The sequence below is a fragment of the Nicotiana sylvestris genome, chromosome 8, assembly GCF_000393655.2.
Source record: "Nicotiana sylvestris chromosome 8, ASM39365v2, whole genome shotgun sequence".
In the NCBI taxonomy this organism is placed as follows: Eukaryota; Viridiplantae; Streptophyta; class Magnoliopsida; order Solanales; family Solanaceae; genus Nicotiana; species Nicotiana sylvestris.
In genome coordinates, this window is record NC_091064.1 from 86,644,696 (window position 1) to 86,659,521 (window position 14,826).

At 39.1% G+C, this 14,826-nt stretch overlaps 1 protein-coding gene across 4 annotated transcripts; it reads left to right on the forward strand.

The window, feature by feature from the left end:
• Nucleotides 1–607: 607 nt before the first annotated feature.
• Nucleotides 608–14,501, forward strand: LOC104247185 (uncharacterized). Of its 4 annotated transcripts, XM_070153174.1 has the most exons (10): nt 608–887; nt 998–1,089; nt 1,671–1,742; nt 2,422–2,528; nt 2,984–3,039; nt 5,072–5,231; nt 6,369–6,440; nt 12,317–12,610; nt 13,381–13,899; nt 13,969–14,501. In XM_070153174.1, exons 1-10 carry the CDS (start codon nt 720–722, stop codon nt 14,259–14,261), a joined length of 1,833 nt encoding a protein of 610 aa, XP_070009275.1. In that variant the 5' UTR covers nt 608–719; the 3' UTR covers nt 14,262–14,501. The 4 variants fall into 4 exon arrangements, with proteins under 4 accessions (XP_070009275.1, XP_070009273.1, XP_070009274.1 ...); XM_070153172.1 differs by having other exon boundaries at nt 13,381–14,501; XM_070153173.1 differs by having other exon boundaries at nt 13,387–14,501.
• The last annotated feature ends 325 nt before the right edge of the window (nt 14,502–14,826 follow it).

Here is a 14,826-nt window from a genome sequence, read left to right on the forward strand (position 1 = left end):
CGTATCATGTTTTACATGATTGTATTGATAAACGTAAACATATCTCTAGTACACATTCAAATGTTCATATAAATAATCGAGGCATCAAAGATATATGTTGAAACAAAATAGCTTATCTCTCTCGCAAGGATTTGCAAATTAATGAGATGAAAAATGCTTAGAGTCATTCACCTCCCAAAAAGCTTGTATTTAAATCAATCCTCATTTTCGGACCCTCCTTGTTTACCCATTATTTTGACCTTGACACCCTCGTACAATTACTAAATTGACTTTTCACTCTATTAGTTTGTCCAATCCTCGTTGAAAATAAGTAACCAACTTGTTATCTATGTAAATGGCTTTGTCACCACACATTTGGATGGAAACTTGTAAGTCTCGTGATAAATTAGATTTAACATTGTTATTCTAATATGTTGAAGCAAATTACATACTACTATTTTATCAATTAATGATATCGATCATAAAAATTTAATTATAATTACCTCACAAGTAAATTAATTGTATAAATATTTCTTACGCGGACGTTGCACAGAATAGAAATTTTTTACTATATTTTAAGTACTCAATCATATAAAATGACAATTCCGAAGTGTATCAAATAGTGAGAGTCTCTGAACCGGGCCAGAAAAGTGTCCTCTTGTCCGGCCCGGAGCGTCTCTTCTGTTAAACCCCTTAAACCCTTGGACTCTCTTCCCTCATTCTTCTCAACTTCCTCTACAATGGAGTCTCTTCTAGGGTTTATCGAACCACCAGCTGACGACGAAATCGCTGAAACCAACTCTCAGGGATTCAAATTGGTTCCGTGGATAAGCTGGGATGAATGGAACTCTGTTCGAGATTCCCTTTTCTCTTCTTCTCCTCCTTCTGTTGCTTTTGCTCTTCAAAGGGTAACTAACTCCCAAAAGAAAAAACACTTTTTCCCTTCTATATTTTTTGCCCTAATAATTTTTTCTCTTGCTATAAATTTGAATTGAATACTTTTTTGGGGGAATATTAGATATCGACGTGGAGGAGCAGAGGGTGCATTCCTGTTGCAGTAGAAGTTACAGCTTCAATTATTGAAATTCAGCAAAAAGATGCTTTTTTCAGGTCACTCTTTACTGATTCAACCTTTTTTGCCTCTTTGTGTCCCAATCTAAGTTGCTCGGACACGGGTGAGGGTGTCCGACACGGGTGCGGATCTAGAGGTCGTATCCTTCGAGGTGTAGATTCTAAGATTCGGGGATACGGATCCTAGTATGGATACGGGTACGGAGATCCGGCTAAAAATAATTCAAAAATTGTTTGACCATATCCGGTACGGATCCCATACCCACACCCGTACTAGTGTCGTGTCGACACGGGTGCGGCACCTAAACTGCCGTGTCGGAGCAACTTAGGTCCCAATTTATGTGATGCACTTTCCTTTTTAACCTATCCCGAAAAGAACGACAAAATAATTTAACTCTACGCTTTTCATTATAGCCATACAAATACTGGGTATGTTGTTGTTGTTGTTTAGGACCATAAGTTTCAATTTTCTGAAAATTCCTGCCTGGTCAAACAAGATCACATAAATTGGGATGGAGGGAGTATACGTTAGGAGTGAGTTGTTATGTTGATTTATCCTCTTATGTATATTGCTTGGGAGTCCTAAAATGAACATTGTTCTTGGTAATTCCCTTTTGCAGGAAGGACCTAGGTGGAAATGCTTTGCAATCAGAAGAAATGCTTTCTATGCTATACTGCATGGCAATTATGAGGTACAGTGGTCACTAGTTTTTTTAAAGAATATTTTCTTCCGTTTGTGTGATTTGCGAGAATGCCCCCCCCCCCCCCTTTTTTAATGCTAACATATCACCATTGTTAAAAAATTGTGATGTTATTTACACTTTGTTTTTTTTGTATTTTTAGAAGTTAAATAAATTTATTTTATTCATATACACCAAGATGGTCTAAAAAAAGTATATACGAGATAAGTGTAGGCTCAACTACATTCATCTATCAAATTTTCCCAACTATCTAATACAAACAAGTTATCCTCTCTTTATGCCAAAAAATACAAGTGAAAAAGGGCAGCCTGGTGTACAAAGCATCCTGTGTTCACGCAGGGTCCGGGGAAGGGCCACACCCCAAAGGGGTGTGATGCAAGCACCAGTGGCTGATACCACGGCTCGTATCATTATAATAGTTGTGGAATCTTCTATTCTTTCATTATAGTACAAAAAATGACACAATCAGCAGTGTCTTCTTTGCAGTCTTGTTGGTCGAACTTCTCGTTGTACACTTTTAAGTTTATTCTTTATTTAACTTTTCATCTTTTCCCTCTTATTTGTGAGGTTGTTGTGGCTAAAATGGTGGTATATTAGGATAGCAGTTGTGTGTGGGTGAGTGCTTTGTTAGCTAGCAAAATCAGCATAATAATGATAACTACTTTTCAAGGCTTGTAAATGGCGTTGTTGAGAAGACCCGCAACAAAACAGAAATCTCTATAGGTGAGGCAGCCAATGATATTGGAATTCCACGTATGCTGATTGACGTTCGCCATGGTGAGTGTTTATGCATATTTACAACTTCAAAACTGGCAATTGTTGATTGTTAAATGTAAGTCAGCCTTATAAGAAAAGTTGTTAAAAGTGTACGTCAGTTTTCATTATCCACCGAGTTTCGAACCATGCGCCACTGGCCCTCGGAGATTTCTCGGTCATAAAAAGAAAATGTAAGTCAGTTATACATAGCATCAACGAGTAGATTTCTAACCAAAAAAAAAGAGTAGAATTATTGCAGTCTTAGTGAGTGAGTAAGCTAGTAATAGAGATATAGCGATGCATCAACTTGTCCTCCTTCTGCATCTGCTGTAGGCTAAAAATAATTGGAAGCAATATACGATATGTTACTTATTGCATCAGTTAGCAATATTGGTTTGGCTGTGGCTTATGATTTTCCAACGGAAATTCAAATTTGAAAAAGTTCCTTTCTTAAAGTGGTTGCTATTTCCTTGTAGAGGGCTCTCATCGTGATCTTCCTTCACTGCAGTTGGTCCGTCTTGCCTCTACCAAGGTAGATATCTTTCTTTCCCTCTATAACCTTTTGCTTAAGTATGTATCGTTTATTATATTATTACAGTCGAAGCTATGACTTCCTGATGTTCTATTTATCAGAGAAAAAGGTTCTTGAAGTTCCATTCCACTTTGACATCTATAGTAGTATATAGTGTAGTGGTGGATTCTCTTCTAGAAATACAGAGATATTGTGGTTTGTAGTGATAAAACTAATCGGAGGAGGCCAAATTATGTTTGCTGTAATCTAAGGTCTAGCTGCAACACTAGGTGTGAGATGATTTGCTTCAGGCTCGGTGTTCAGGGTCACTTTGGAACCTGTGCTAGCAGGCTGGATAAGCTGTCCAGTAGATTAGCTGAGGTGCTGCGATTTGGCCCAAACATCACCGATATAAAAAGAGACACATGCAGCATATCCTCTTCTTTAGCCGTTTAGCGATAGATTTCTCATTCTCTAGTTATTGGAAAATGATTGATTCCTAAGTCTCTATATTATTTGTAGCTTTGTGGCTTGTGTTATTCTTGTGATGCAGTCTTTTCTGCCTTAGTAACACTTATGAGATCCTCTTGGATAACAGCAGGTTTTCCATTTTCTCTTGTTATTTCTGTAGGATCTAGGTTTTCTGCAGTATATCTCAAAAAAAATGGATATAGGTTTTCAGCAGTGATTTAAAATGAATTTGGAGCCGACTGAGTGAACTATTTGGTCTAAGAACAGACATTTCATCTCTGCTTGCATGATATCGGCTGAATAAGCTGCTTTTGAGTGGTAGATATCTTTGATCTGATCTGGACTGGGAAGCTTGCCAGTTGACAATATTATATTTTCAGGTTCTCAGACTATGAATAAATGTAAATGAGATTGACCTTAGCTTGTTTGGTTTTTCCTAGCAAGCATCAACTAGATGTGGAAGAAGATAAAACTGAAGGAAACATTTTCTGGAGGACGATTTTTTTTTTTGGGACAATGAAAATCATTGTAAAAAGATAAAATAGAGAGAACGGAAGGAAGCATGATCTTGCATCACATTTGTTATACTGAATAGCCGTGGACATTGTGGAGAAGTGTTGAAATGCTATAATGATTAGGTCATAAAGATGAAGCTCTTTGCTGGAAACCTTCCTTGCACTTGATTGCAATGGTTTAGACAACATGTGACGTAGGCATGTCCATGAGCTGGGTGGAGCAGAATCCAGCTTGTTTGCTCGGACTGGGGTGCGGGTATCCAATCTGGGTGCGGATCTAGATGTCGAGTCCTCCATAATCCAAATTTTAAGATTCCGGAGTATGGATCCAAATATACGGGTATGGGTGCGGGGATTCAACTAAAAATAATTCAAAATTCTAAAAATAGATCTATAAAAATATCCTAAATTATGAGAAATATTCTGTGGTTGTGGAGTGCAGTTAATAATTCAATCTTTCATTTTGAGAATTTCTCAAGTTGTAGGCACTAGGCACTAGCAGGCAGCATCTAAAAGTCAATCTTTCATTTTTCATTTTTCCTCAAATTTGTCCATGGATTGTGGTCAAAGTACCCGATCTCGATTGACCAATACGAAACCCACACCCTGACCAGTACCAATGTCGTGTCAACACGGGTGCGGCGGCTAAAATGAAGAGTCTTTACAACATAGGCGACTATTGAGCATCCCGTGGCCTTGTTATAATTCCAAGCGCATGTGGGTTTTGGCTGGACAAAGTTGTTCTATCTTTTTCTTTTTCTTTCCCCATACCAATAATTCAAATTTCTATCCTTGAACCTTGTACATCTTTTGAATCACTTCAAGGCCTTTAGCTACTGTCATTTGTTCATGATTCATCCATCCAAACTCTATACTTCTACAATTGATTAAATTAAAGCTAGAAAAGGTAATCTATTTTATAGAATGGAGAATAAGGAGTAAACCAAAAATAGAACATGGTGACGAGTAGACATTAAGTTTCTTTTCCTCATGTCTGTAAGAGTGAGTCAACTGACAAACAGAAAGTCCCAGCTGGATCATGTTTTAAATGATGTCAATAATTTCAGGCACTTGACTGGTTGAAATCATATTATTGGGAACCGCAAAGCAAAGCAATTCGAAGGGATCCAACAGCCAATCTGAGGAAAGAAATCAAACACAGATTACTAGAGATGGCTTCCTTAGTGGAAATGAAGCAGACTACTAGATCAAGTACTTCAGAAAAGCGTGAGTGAAGTTCTAACCTCTTGTTATATTATGGTGGTTTTGCCTAGTGATATTATCCATTGTTTAATCTTCTTGCATGAGGATTATGATCTCCTTGATGTCTGGTACATTAACATAGTATGTTTGTAAGCACCTGTAGGTGTGGTGCAGAGTATACGAATATAATCTAAATTAAAACCATCAAAGCACATTGTATGAATGTAAATATCACCATTACAACTGTCCTTGACGTGTTTTCATTATTTTTTTCATGTTTGAAAATGATTAATGGTCACATCAATAGTTTCACTTTCAAATACATATCTACATAACAAACTAAACAATCATTCAAAAATTCCATCACTAAATTTGCTACACAATTCACTTTCAATGAAGAGAAAGCTCTTTCCGCTTGCAACATCGACCGGTAATATCATACAATCACTAGATGTTAATGATTTGTCTATTGTATTAAGTTTCGCAGATCACGATTTGCACCAGGTTAGTAACTAATAGAAAAGAAAATTAAAAAGTAACATTTGCTTAGAACAACACCCATTATTTTTCTTGTCTTATTTTTCTCTCTGTACTTCCACCTCTGAGACATTCAGGGGATGGCAACTGGATTTCACTAGATGGCACATCACTGAATGGAACCTCTATTTTGCTCTTAAATCTCATTGAACTATTTCTTTTCATTGAGGTGCAGGTTCTTTCTCCTCATCTTGGTAAAACATAAAAGATATCGTGATTTTGTTGATAGTTAGTTTTCCTGATGTTTCTGTAGAAGTTTTGATTCTAATCACTGGAGGATTCCATTTTTCGTCATAGATATTTTGCTTGAACAAGTGTTCACGGCTGCGTAAACTTTGTTCTTGCTGTCTATTGCGAAGTTATTGTCATAGTTTGATACTGTTTCACGCCTGTATGTGTTGAATGGTTTTGAGTTGGTCCTGCAGCTGGAATTGTTCTCATTAAAAACAAAGGAAAAGGAAAAGGAAGTATACTTTGTGCATGGAGTTGATTGACATTATGATCAGCCAATACAACTTCTTGCTGGGCTTACTCTTTTGTTCCCCTTTTCCTTTTGATAAGATAAGTAGTGCAAAATTTCCGCTTTTCTCCTAGTTTTCCGATAAGTTTGGTTCAATTATACAGGAATCAGGCCGGCGCAGCTTTGTGCAAGAAACAAGTTTCTCCCTGTCACCTCTGGGTTGCTACCATGTTCTGGTAATTTTATTCAGCTTCAAGCCTCTAAGTCCACGGTTCATGTCTGTGGCAGTGTTGCTGCATCTACTTTTATGAAGTGTGCTTTAGAACAATTTCTCTACCTGTTTTGAAAATCTATCGCACACGAAAGTTTGCCACTTACAGTGATTTGCTCTTGTTAGAGATAGCTATGTAATTGTCCCACATTGGAATAGGAGTAGTATCCCCTTTGTATAGAGTAGCTATAAATAGCACCTCTTGTATTGCATCACATACAATATCAATATATCATATAAATAGCACCTAAGGATTATATTTATTGTTAGAGATAGCTATGTAATTGTCCCACATTGGAATAGGAGTAGTATCCCCTTTGTATAGAGTAGCTATAAATAGCACCTCTTGTATTGCATCACATACAATATCAATATATCGTATTTTCTCCCGTGCCTTCTCACATGGTATCAGAGCTATCGTGAGAGATTTATCGCTGTGCATAAATTCCAGCGATTCCGGGAAGTAAAATCAGTCACCGGAACCCTTTTTTCCGACGACTTTCAAAGTTGTTTTGCGTCTGTTTTGTCTCGGTCAGTGTTGTGCACAAAATCCAACACTACCACAAGAGTAGTCACTGTCCGGCGACCAAATCCCAGTGAAAATCTCCGGCGGTACTGTAGCTGTCCAAAGAAAATTTTCCGGCGAAGTTCCAACGTTGCGTGGGCCACCTTCCGGCCATTTTTTGGCGACGACTCTTCAGGACAGATTGTTTCCCTTGCAATTCCGAGCCTACCCATCCAGGTTACACCAAATTCCGACCACTTTTTTATTTTTCCGGCGTGAATAGTGATTTCAAAAAGTTGACTTCCGGCCATTTTTTGAAAAAGTTCCTTCAGAACAGTTGGGTCTTCTGGTAATTCCGATCCTACCCCTACTGTTTTTATTTCATTCCGACCACTTTGAATATTTTCCGGCTGCAACAGTAACTTTCCAACTGCTACAGTAGTTTACTATTCTGGTTCAGTGTTCCTTACTCTATTTTCAGTGGATTACAGTTGATTATTTCTCTTATTTGGTAATAATTTACAAGATGTCTTTGGGAATTGATGTTTTTGGGTCTAAAAGCATGAGTTCTGGAAACTCTAATGTTATGATTACCTCGGAACCTTTAATGGGAGGTTCAAACTACTTAGCTTGGGCTTCATCTGTCGAGTTGTGGTGTAAAGGTCAAGGTGTGCAAGATCATCTGATTAAACAGTCTAGCGAAGGAGATGAAAAGGCGATAGCGCTTTGGGCAAAAATTGATGCTCAATTATGTAGCATCTTGTGGCGTTCTATTGATTCTAAGTTGATGCCTTTGTTTCGGCCATTCCAGACATGTTATTTGGTTTGGGCAAAGGCTCGTACGTTATACACTAATGATATATCTCGCTTCTATGATGTGATATCACGGATGACAAACTTAAAGAAGCAAGAATTAGATATGTCTACTTACTTGGGTCAGGTACAGGCAGTCATGGAGGAATTTGAGACATTGATGCCAGTTTCTGCTAGTGTGTCAAAACAACAAGAGCAGCGACAGAAAATGTTTCTAGTTCTTACACTCGCTGGACTTCCTCATGATCTTGATTCAGTACGAGACCAGATTTTGGCGAGTCCGATTGTCCCTACAGTTGATGAATTATTCTCTCGATTACTTCGCCTTGCTGCAGCACCAAGTCGCCCAGTGATTTCATCACAGATACTTGATTCCTCTTCCTCTGTTCTTGCATCCCAGACAGTGGATGTTCGGGCATCTCAAGCTATGGAGAATAGACGAGGAGGCGGTCGTTTTGGGAGATCTAGACCCAAGTGTTCTTATTGTCACAAACTTGGACACACTCGCGAAATGTGTTATTCCTTAAATGGCCGTCCACCCAAAAATGCCTACGTTGCTCAGAGCGAGACTACAGGTAACCAGGGCTTTTCTGTATCTAAAGAAGAATATAATGAGCTCCTTCAGTATCGAGCAAGTAAGCAAACATCTCCACAAGTAGCCTCAGTTGCCCAGACTGACACTCCTATTGCTGGTAATTCTTTTGCTTGTGTTTCCCAGTCTAGTACTCTTGGACCATGGGTCATGGACTCAGGCGCTTCTGATCATATCTCTGGTAATAAATCACTTTTGTCGAATATTGTATATTCACAGTCTCTTCCTACTGTTACTTTAGCCAATGGATGTCAAACTAAGGCACAAGGAGTTGGACAAGCCAACCCATTGTCTTCTATCACCCTAGATTCCGTTCTTTATGTTCCTGGTTGTCCTTTTAGTCTTGCATCTGTTAGTCGTTTGACTCGTGCCCTCAATTGTGGTATATATTTTATTGATGATTCTTTTATTATGCAGGACCGCAGTACGGGACGGACAATTGGTACAGGTCGTGAATCAGAAGGTCTTTACTACCTTAACTCGCTCAGTCCTTCCACAACATGTCTAGTTACAGATCCTCCAGATCTAATCCACAGACGTTTAGGACATCCGAGTTTATCCAAACTTCAAAAGATGGTGCCTAGTTTATCCAGTTTGTCTAGATTAGATTGTGAGTCGTGTCAGCTTGGGAAACATACCCGAGCTTCCTTTACGCGTAGTGTTGAGAGTCATGCAGAGTCTGTTTTCTCCTTGGTTCATTCTGATATATGGGGTCCTAGTAGAGTCAGTTCAACCTTGGGATTTCGTTATTTTGTTAGCTTTATTGATGATTACTCAAGATGTACTTGGCTTTTCTTAATGAAAGATCGTTCTGAGTTATTCTCTATATTCCAGAGTTTTTGTGCTGAAATCAAAAACCAATTTGGTGTCTCTATCCGCATTTTTCGCAGTGATAATGCCTTAGAATATGTATCTTCTCAGTTTCAGCAGTTTATGTCTTCTCATGGAATTATTCATCAGACATCTTGTCCTTATACCCCTCAGCAAAATGGGGTTGCAGAAAGAAAGAATAGGCACCTTATTGAGACTGCTCGCACACTTCTAATTGAGTCTCGTGTTCCGCTGCGTTTTTGGGGCGATGCAGTTCTCACAGCTTGTTATTTGATTAATAGGATGCCTTCATCTCCCATCAAGGGTCAGATTCCACATTCAATATTGTTTCCCCAGTCAGCCTTATACCCTCTTCCACCTCGGGTTTTTGGGAGCACATGTTTTGTTCATAACTTAGCCCCGGGGAAAGATAAGTTAGCTCCTCGTGCTCTCAAGTGTGTCTTCCTTGGTTATTCTCGTGTTCAGAAGGGATATCGTTGTTATTCACCTGATCTTCATAGGTACCTTATGTCAGCTGACGTCACATTTTTCGAGTCTAAACCTTTCTTCACAACTGATGTCACTTCTGCTGACCACCATGACATATCTGAGGTCTTACCTATACCGACTTTTGAGGAGTTTAGTAATCCTCCTCCACCTTCAACCATAGAGGTTTCACCCATACCAACTTTTGAGGAGTCCAGTGTTATCCCTCCTAGTTCCCCAGCCACAGGAACACAACTCTTGACTTATCATCGTCGTTTGCGCCCTACATCAGGCCCATCTGGTTCTCGTCCTGCACCTGACACGGCTCCTACTGCGGATCCTGCTCCTAGTACACCGATTGCACTTCGAAAAGGTATACGGACCACACTAAACCCTAATCCTCATTATGTTGGTTTGAGTTATCATCGTCTGTCATCTCCCCATTATGCTTTTATATCTTCATTGTCCTCGGTTTCCATCCCTAAGTCTACAGGTGAAGCATTGTCTCATCCAGGATGGCGACAGGCTATGAGTGACGAGATGTCTGCTTTACATACAAGTGGTACATGGGAGCTTGTTCCTCTTCCTTCAGGTAAATCTACCGTTGGTTGTCGTTGGGTTTATGCAGTCAAAGTTGGTCCCGATGGCCAGATTGATCGACTTAAGGCACGTCTTGTTGCCAAAGGATACACTCAAATATTTGGGCTAGATTACAGTGATACCTTCTCTCCAGTGGCTAAAGTGGCATCAGTTCGCCTTTTTCTATCCATGGCTGCAGTTCGTCATTGGCCCCTCTATCAGTTGGACATTAAGAATGCCTTTCTTCATGGTGATCTTGAGGATGAGGTTTATATGGAGCAACCACCTGGTTTTATTGCTCAGGGGGAGTCTCGTGGCCTTGTATGTCGCTTGCGTCGGTCACTTTATGGTCTAAAGCAGTCTCCTCGAGCCTGGTTTGGTAAGTTCAGCACGGTTATCCAGGAGTTTGGCATGACTCGTAGTGAAGCTGATCACTCTGTGTTTTATTGCCACTCTGCTTCAAGTCTATGTATTTATCTGGTAGTCTATGTTGATGATATTGTTATTACGGGCAATGATCAGGATGGTATTACTAATCTGAAGCAGCATCTCTTCCAGCACTTTCAAACTAAGGATCTAGGCAGATTGAAGTACTTTCTAGGTATTGAGGTTGCTCAATCTAGCTCAGGTATTGTTATTTCTCAAAGGAAATATGTGTTAGACATTCTTGAGGAAACAGGGATGACAGGTTGCAGACCTGTTGACACGCCGATGGATCCGAATTCTAAACTTCTGCCTGGACAGGGGGAGCCGCTTAGCGATCCTGCAAGCTATAGGCGGCTGGTTGGTAAATTAAATTATCTCACAGTGACTAGGCCCGACATTTCTTATCCTGTGAGTGTTGTAAGTCAGTTTATGAATTCTCCCTGTGATAGTCATTGGGATGCAGTTGTCCGCATTATCCGGTATATAAAATCGGCTCCAGGTAAAGGATTACTGTTTGAGGATCGAGGTCATGAGCAGATCGTTGGGTACTCGGATGCTGATTGGGCAGGATCACCTTCTGATAGACGTTCTACGTCTGGATATTGTGTTTTAGTAGGAGGAAATTTGGTGTCCTGGAAAAGTAAGAAACAGAATGTAGTTGCTCGGTCTAGTGCAGAAGCAGAATACCGAGCAATGGCTATGGCAACATGTGAACTAGTCTGGACCAAACAATTGCTCAAGGAGTTGAAATTTGGTGAAATCAGTCGGATGGAACTTGTGTGCGATAATCAAGCTGCACTTCATATTGCATCAAATCCGGTGTTTCATGAGAGAACTAAACACATTGAGATTGATTGTCACTTCGTCAGAGAAAAGATACTCTCAGGAGATATTACTACGAAGTTTGTGAGATCGAATGATCAACTTGCAGATATTTTCACCAAGTCCCTCACTAGTCCTCGCATTGATTATATATGTAACAAGCTCGGTACATATGATTTATATGCTCCGGCTTGAGGGGGAGTGTTAGAGATAGCTATGTAATTGTCCCACATTGAGGAGTAGTATCCCCTTTGTATAGAGTAGCTATAAATAGCACCTCTTGTATTGCATCACATACAATATCAATATATCATATTTTCTCTCATGCCTTCTCACAGCTCTTTCCTCCTTTGTAGCTATTTTAGGAAAACTGAGGATTCAACATTGGAACTATTAAAGCTTCGTACAGTGACAATTTTATGCATTGAGTGCATTAGCAAGTTGATGCTTTGAAAAGATTAGTGTATCCTTTGAGGATTACAAATGCTCACAGTCACATCCTTTAGGATTCAGGACTGTCCAGTCATCAGTTACCACCATTTAGGTTCTTTCGAAGGTTCTATTTATTGTAGAGTTTAGCATCTTGTTTGGTCAATTAACTCTCGTGCAGTGATATCTGTATAAATACTGTGTGGCTTGAAAATTAAAATGGTACTTAGAATATAGAGTTGCTTCCTGCAAAGTTTGTTATGTATGATGCTTAATTGATGAAAGCGATTTGCTGATTATTGATGGCATATGCTTTAGCATCTGCATATTTATTTTGTTTTAGGTGATCTTAAGTTTTCTGGAATAATTTGTGTTTCAGGTTCTAAGAAACAGCTTACCAGAGCTACCAAAGCCGTTCTTCGGTTATATACTTCCTCTTCTTCCGAAGTGATATCTGTGCTTTTGGAACTTATGCTGCAGCCATTAGATTCCCCAAATGGGGAGTTAGTGAACGCTTTGAAATTCCATGATATCATTGACAGCCACAGTGCATATGATTATTGGAAACCAATACTGAAAAAACTGTCAAATAGAGAACCAGAGTTGCTTCTGACTCTTCTGCAGGCAGCTCTTGACAAAATCGAGACTCTGGAGGCCATGAAACATGAACTTGGTAAGTGAAATTCTGGTTTGAGACGTCTAAGGAAGCATTTTTTAGACTTTCGTTATTACTTGTGCTTGGTCTTGTTGTAAGATGCACTTAGTAATATACCTGGGACTCAGGAACATGGAATTATGCATGTTCTAGTATGCAGTCAACTTTGAAATTGATAAACTAGGCGCTGGGAGCTACATTAAATAGTGTGTTCTGACTGTATTTCCTTTCAGATCTCGTTTCATCTATGCTAAATATTCCAAATGCTTCAAGCAGTCGGTTGGTTCGCAAACTAGTGATACAGGCATTATATATACAGGGATGATATGTATAAAAACTGTTCAGTGGAGATTCTAATACCAAATTGCAGAATTAGCTTTAAATGTTTTATATAGTAATACAAGGCGCCTTACTTCAATTGTATTTTCTCACTTTAGGTGCTCTTACCAAATATGAATATTCTTATTCGATATTCTATCCATTATCTTATAAGTTATCCAAGTAGTATTATTTATGGAAAAATGAAAATGGTGACCAGACATTATACTAATAATGCAGAGCGGCTAGAATGATTGTATTAGTAAGGCTAAGTTTTATGCCAAGTTATTTCTTACATGAGAGACCAGACAAGCCACGGGTGTTTTAGTTCATCAGAGTACATTTGAAGTTGAATCTTAGTTGAACCAGAGTTGCTATGATGCTTCTCTAGTTTTATTTTAATTTTATTTGCTTGATTAACAAAATGGGTTTTAGCGTATTATTGATGACTTGTTTCTCTAATGAATCAGTGTCAGGTGAAAATTGCTTTTCAGGAAATGAAAATGAATCTCTCCGACTTCAACTATTATTCTATCTATGTGAAGAGGTAGTTGGAAATCTGAAGACACTGAAGCCTCTTAACCGTAGTGATTCTGCTGCTGACAGGGAAGATTCTTCAAGAAAACTTGGTCTTCCAGAGGCAACGTTGCAACAAATATTACGTAAATGTTTACTTTTGTCCTCTCACACCAATAATCAGCTGATGGATTCAGTTCTTGTCATTGCTCAGATTATGGGAAGGAATTCTTTATTCCATAAGTTAAATAAGCTCTGCTCACTGAGCGTATTTGATTCAGAGATTATTCACTCGGATCCTTCCACCAGTAGTTCAGAAAGCTTCCTACTATCCAAGGGGGAAGATTCTCTTCGCCAGGCTGCTCAGAAGCTTGAATTAATTAAGCACCAAGTTGTGAAGGGCAATAACGTGAAGACAGCAGATGCCGGGAGCAGATGGGTAGTTGCAGAAGCATGGAAACCATGCCCCACTGGTATGCTGCCCCACACATTTGGTTCTACTGGCCGTCTTCCGATTCTTGATTTTGTTGATGATTCAGCAGAAGTTGCAAAATCATCCGACAATGATATCCCAGAAACTGATAAATGTGGATGCAAGCGGGATGCTTCCTCTGCGATTGAATGCTTGGACGACCATCCTAATATGAAGAAAATGAGGAAGACAGAGGAGCCTGGTGATAGCAACAACGACAGGGATTTTCTCTCGGATAAAAATGACAACGACGACATGCCTTTGGAAGGTTCAAAAGGCCACCTGCTGATTGGTGGAGTGTGGAGAAAGGTTTCAAAGGAGGAGCTGCATGATATTGCAAGAGCTGTGAAGATTTTGATTTAATCAAAGCCTTGTGAGACGGCTTCGCTTTGGCAGGGGGGTGAGAGCAAAATGAAAAGGTCTCTGTTTCTGTTGCACGTCTGCCATCAATTTTGCAGCTTGTAAATATTTTGTCAGTGGATTTTGCTTGTAATCTCCAAGAAATTTTAATTTATCTGTTACCTGCTTGACACCACTGTTAAATTTTATAGATTAATAATACAAATTTGATTATGCTAAAATTGGCATTGTTTTATGCTAAAATCTAAGTGTAATATTAATACTTTTATTTATTTTTATTTTTTTGGAAAAAGAGAAATTTCATTAATAACAGTTATGGAGGCATTACATCATTATTAGTAATAGTCGGGATAATACTAAGATTTCCAAGCACTGCTAGTGTATTACATTAGAGCTAGATACTAATCTAGTAATAGATGCTTCGTTTTTGTCATCATGGATCACCCTCTTTACTGTATCCGGAGGTGAGTGCAAAATAGTTGTAGTAGAGCTTAGGTGTTGTTGCTTGGAGCCCAATTTACACAAAAAGTGCGCTACTTTGTTGCCTTTACGGAAGCTGTGCCGGACC

Excerpts from the sequence above, each read along its gene's own strand:
- LOC104247185 (XM_070153172.1), top strand. The coding sequence starts at position 720 with ATGGAGTCTCTTCTAGGGTTTATCGAACCACCAGCTGACGACGAAATC. Across the intron at positions 1,090-1,670 it reads CAAAAAGATGCTTTTTTCAG|GAAGGACCTAGGTGGAAATG; the intron begins GTCACTCTTTAC and ends TCCCTTTTGCAG. Across the intron at positions 6,441-12,316 it reads TGGGTTGCTACCATGTTCTG|GTTCTAAGAAACAGCTTACC; the intron begins GTAATTTTATTC and ends TTTGTGTTTCAG.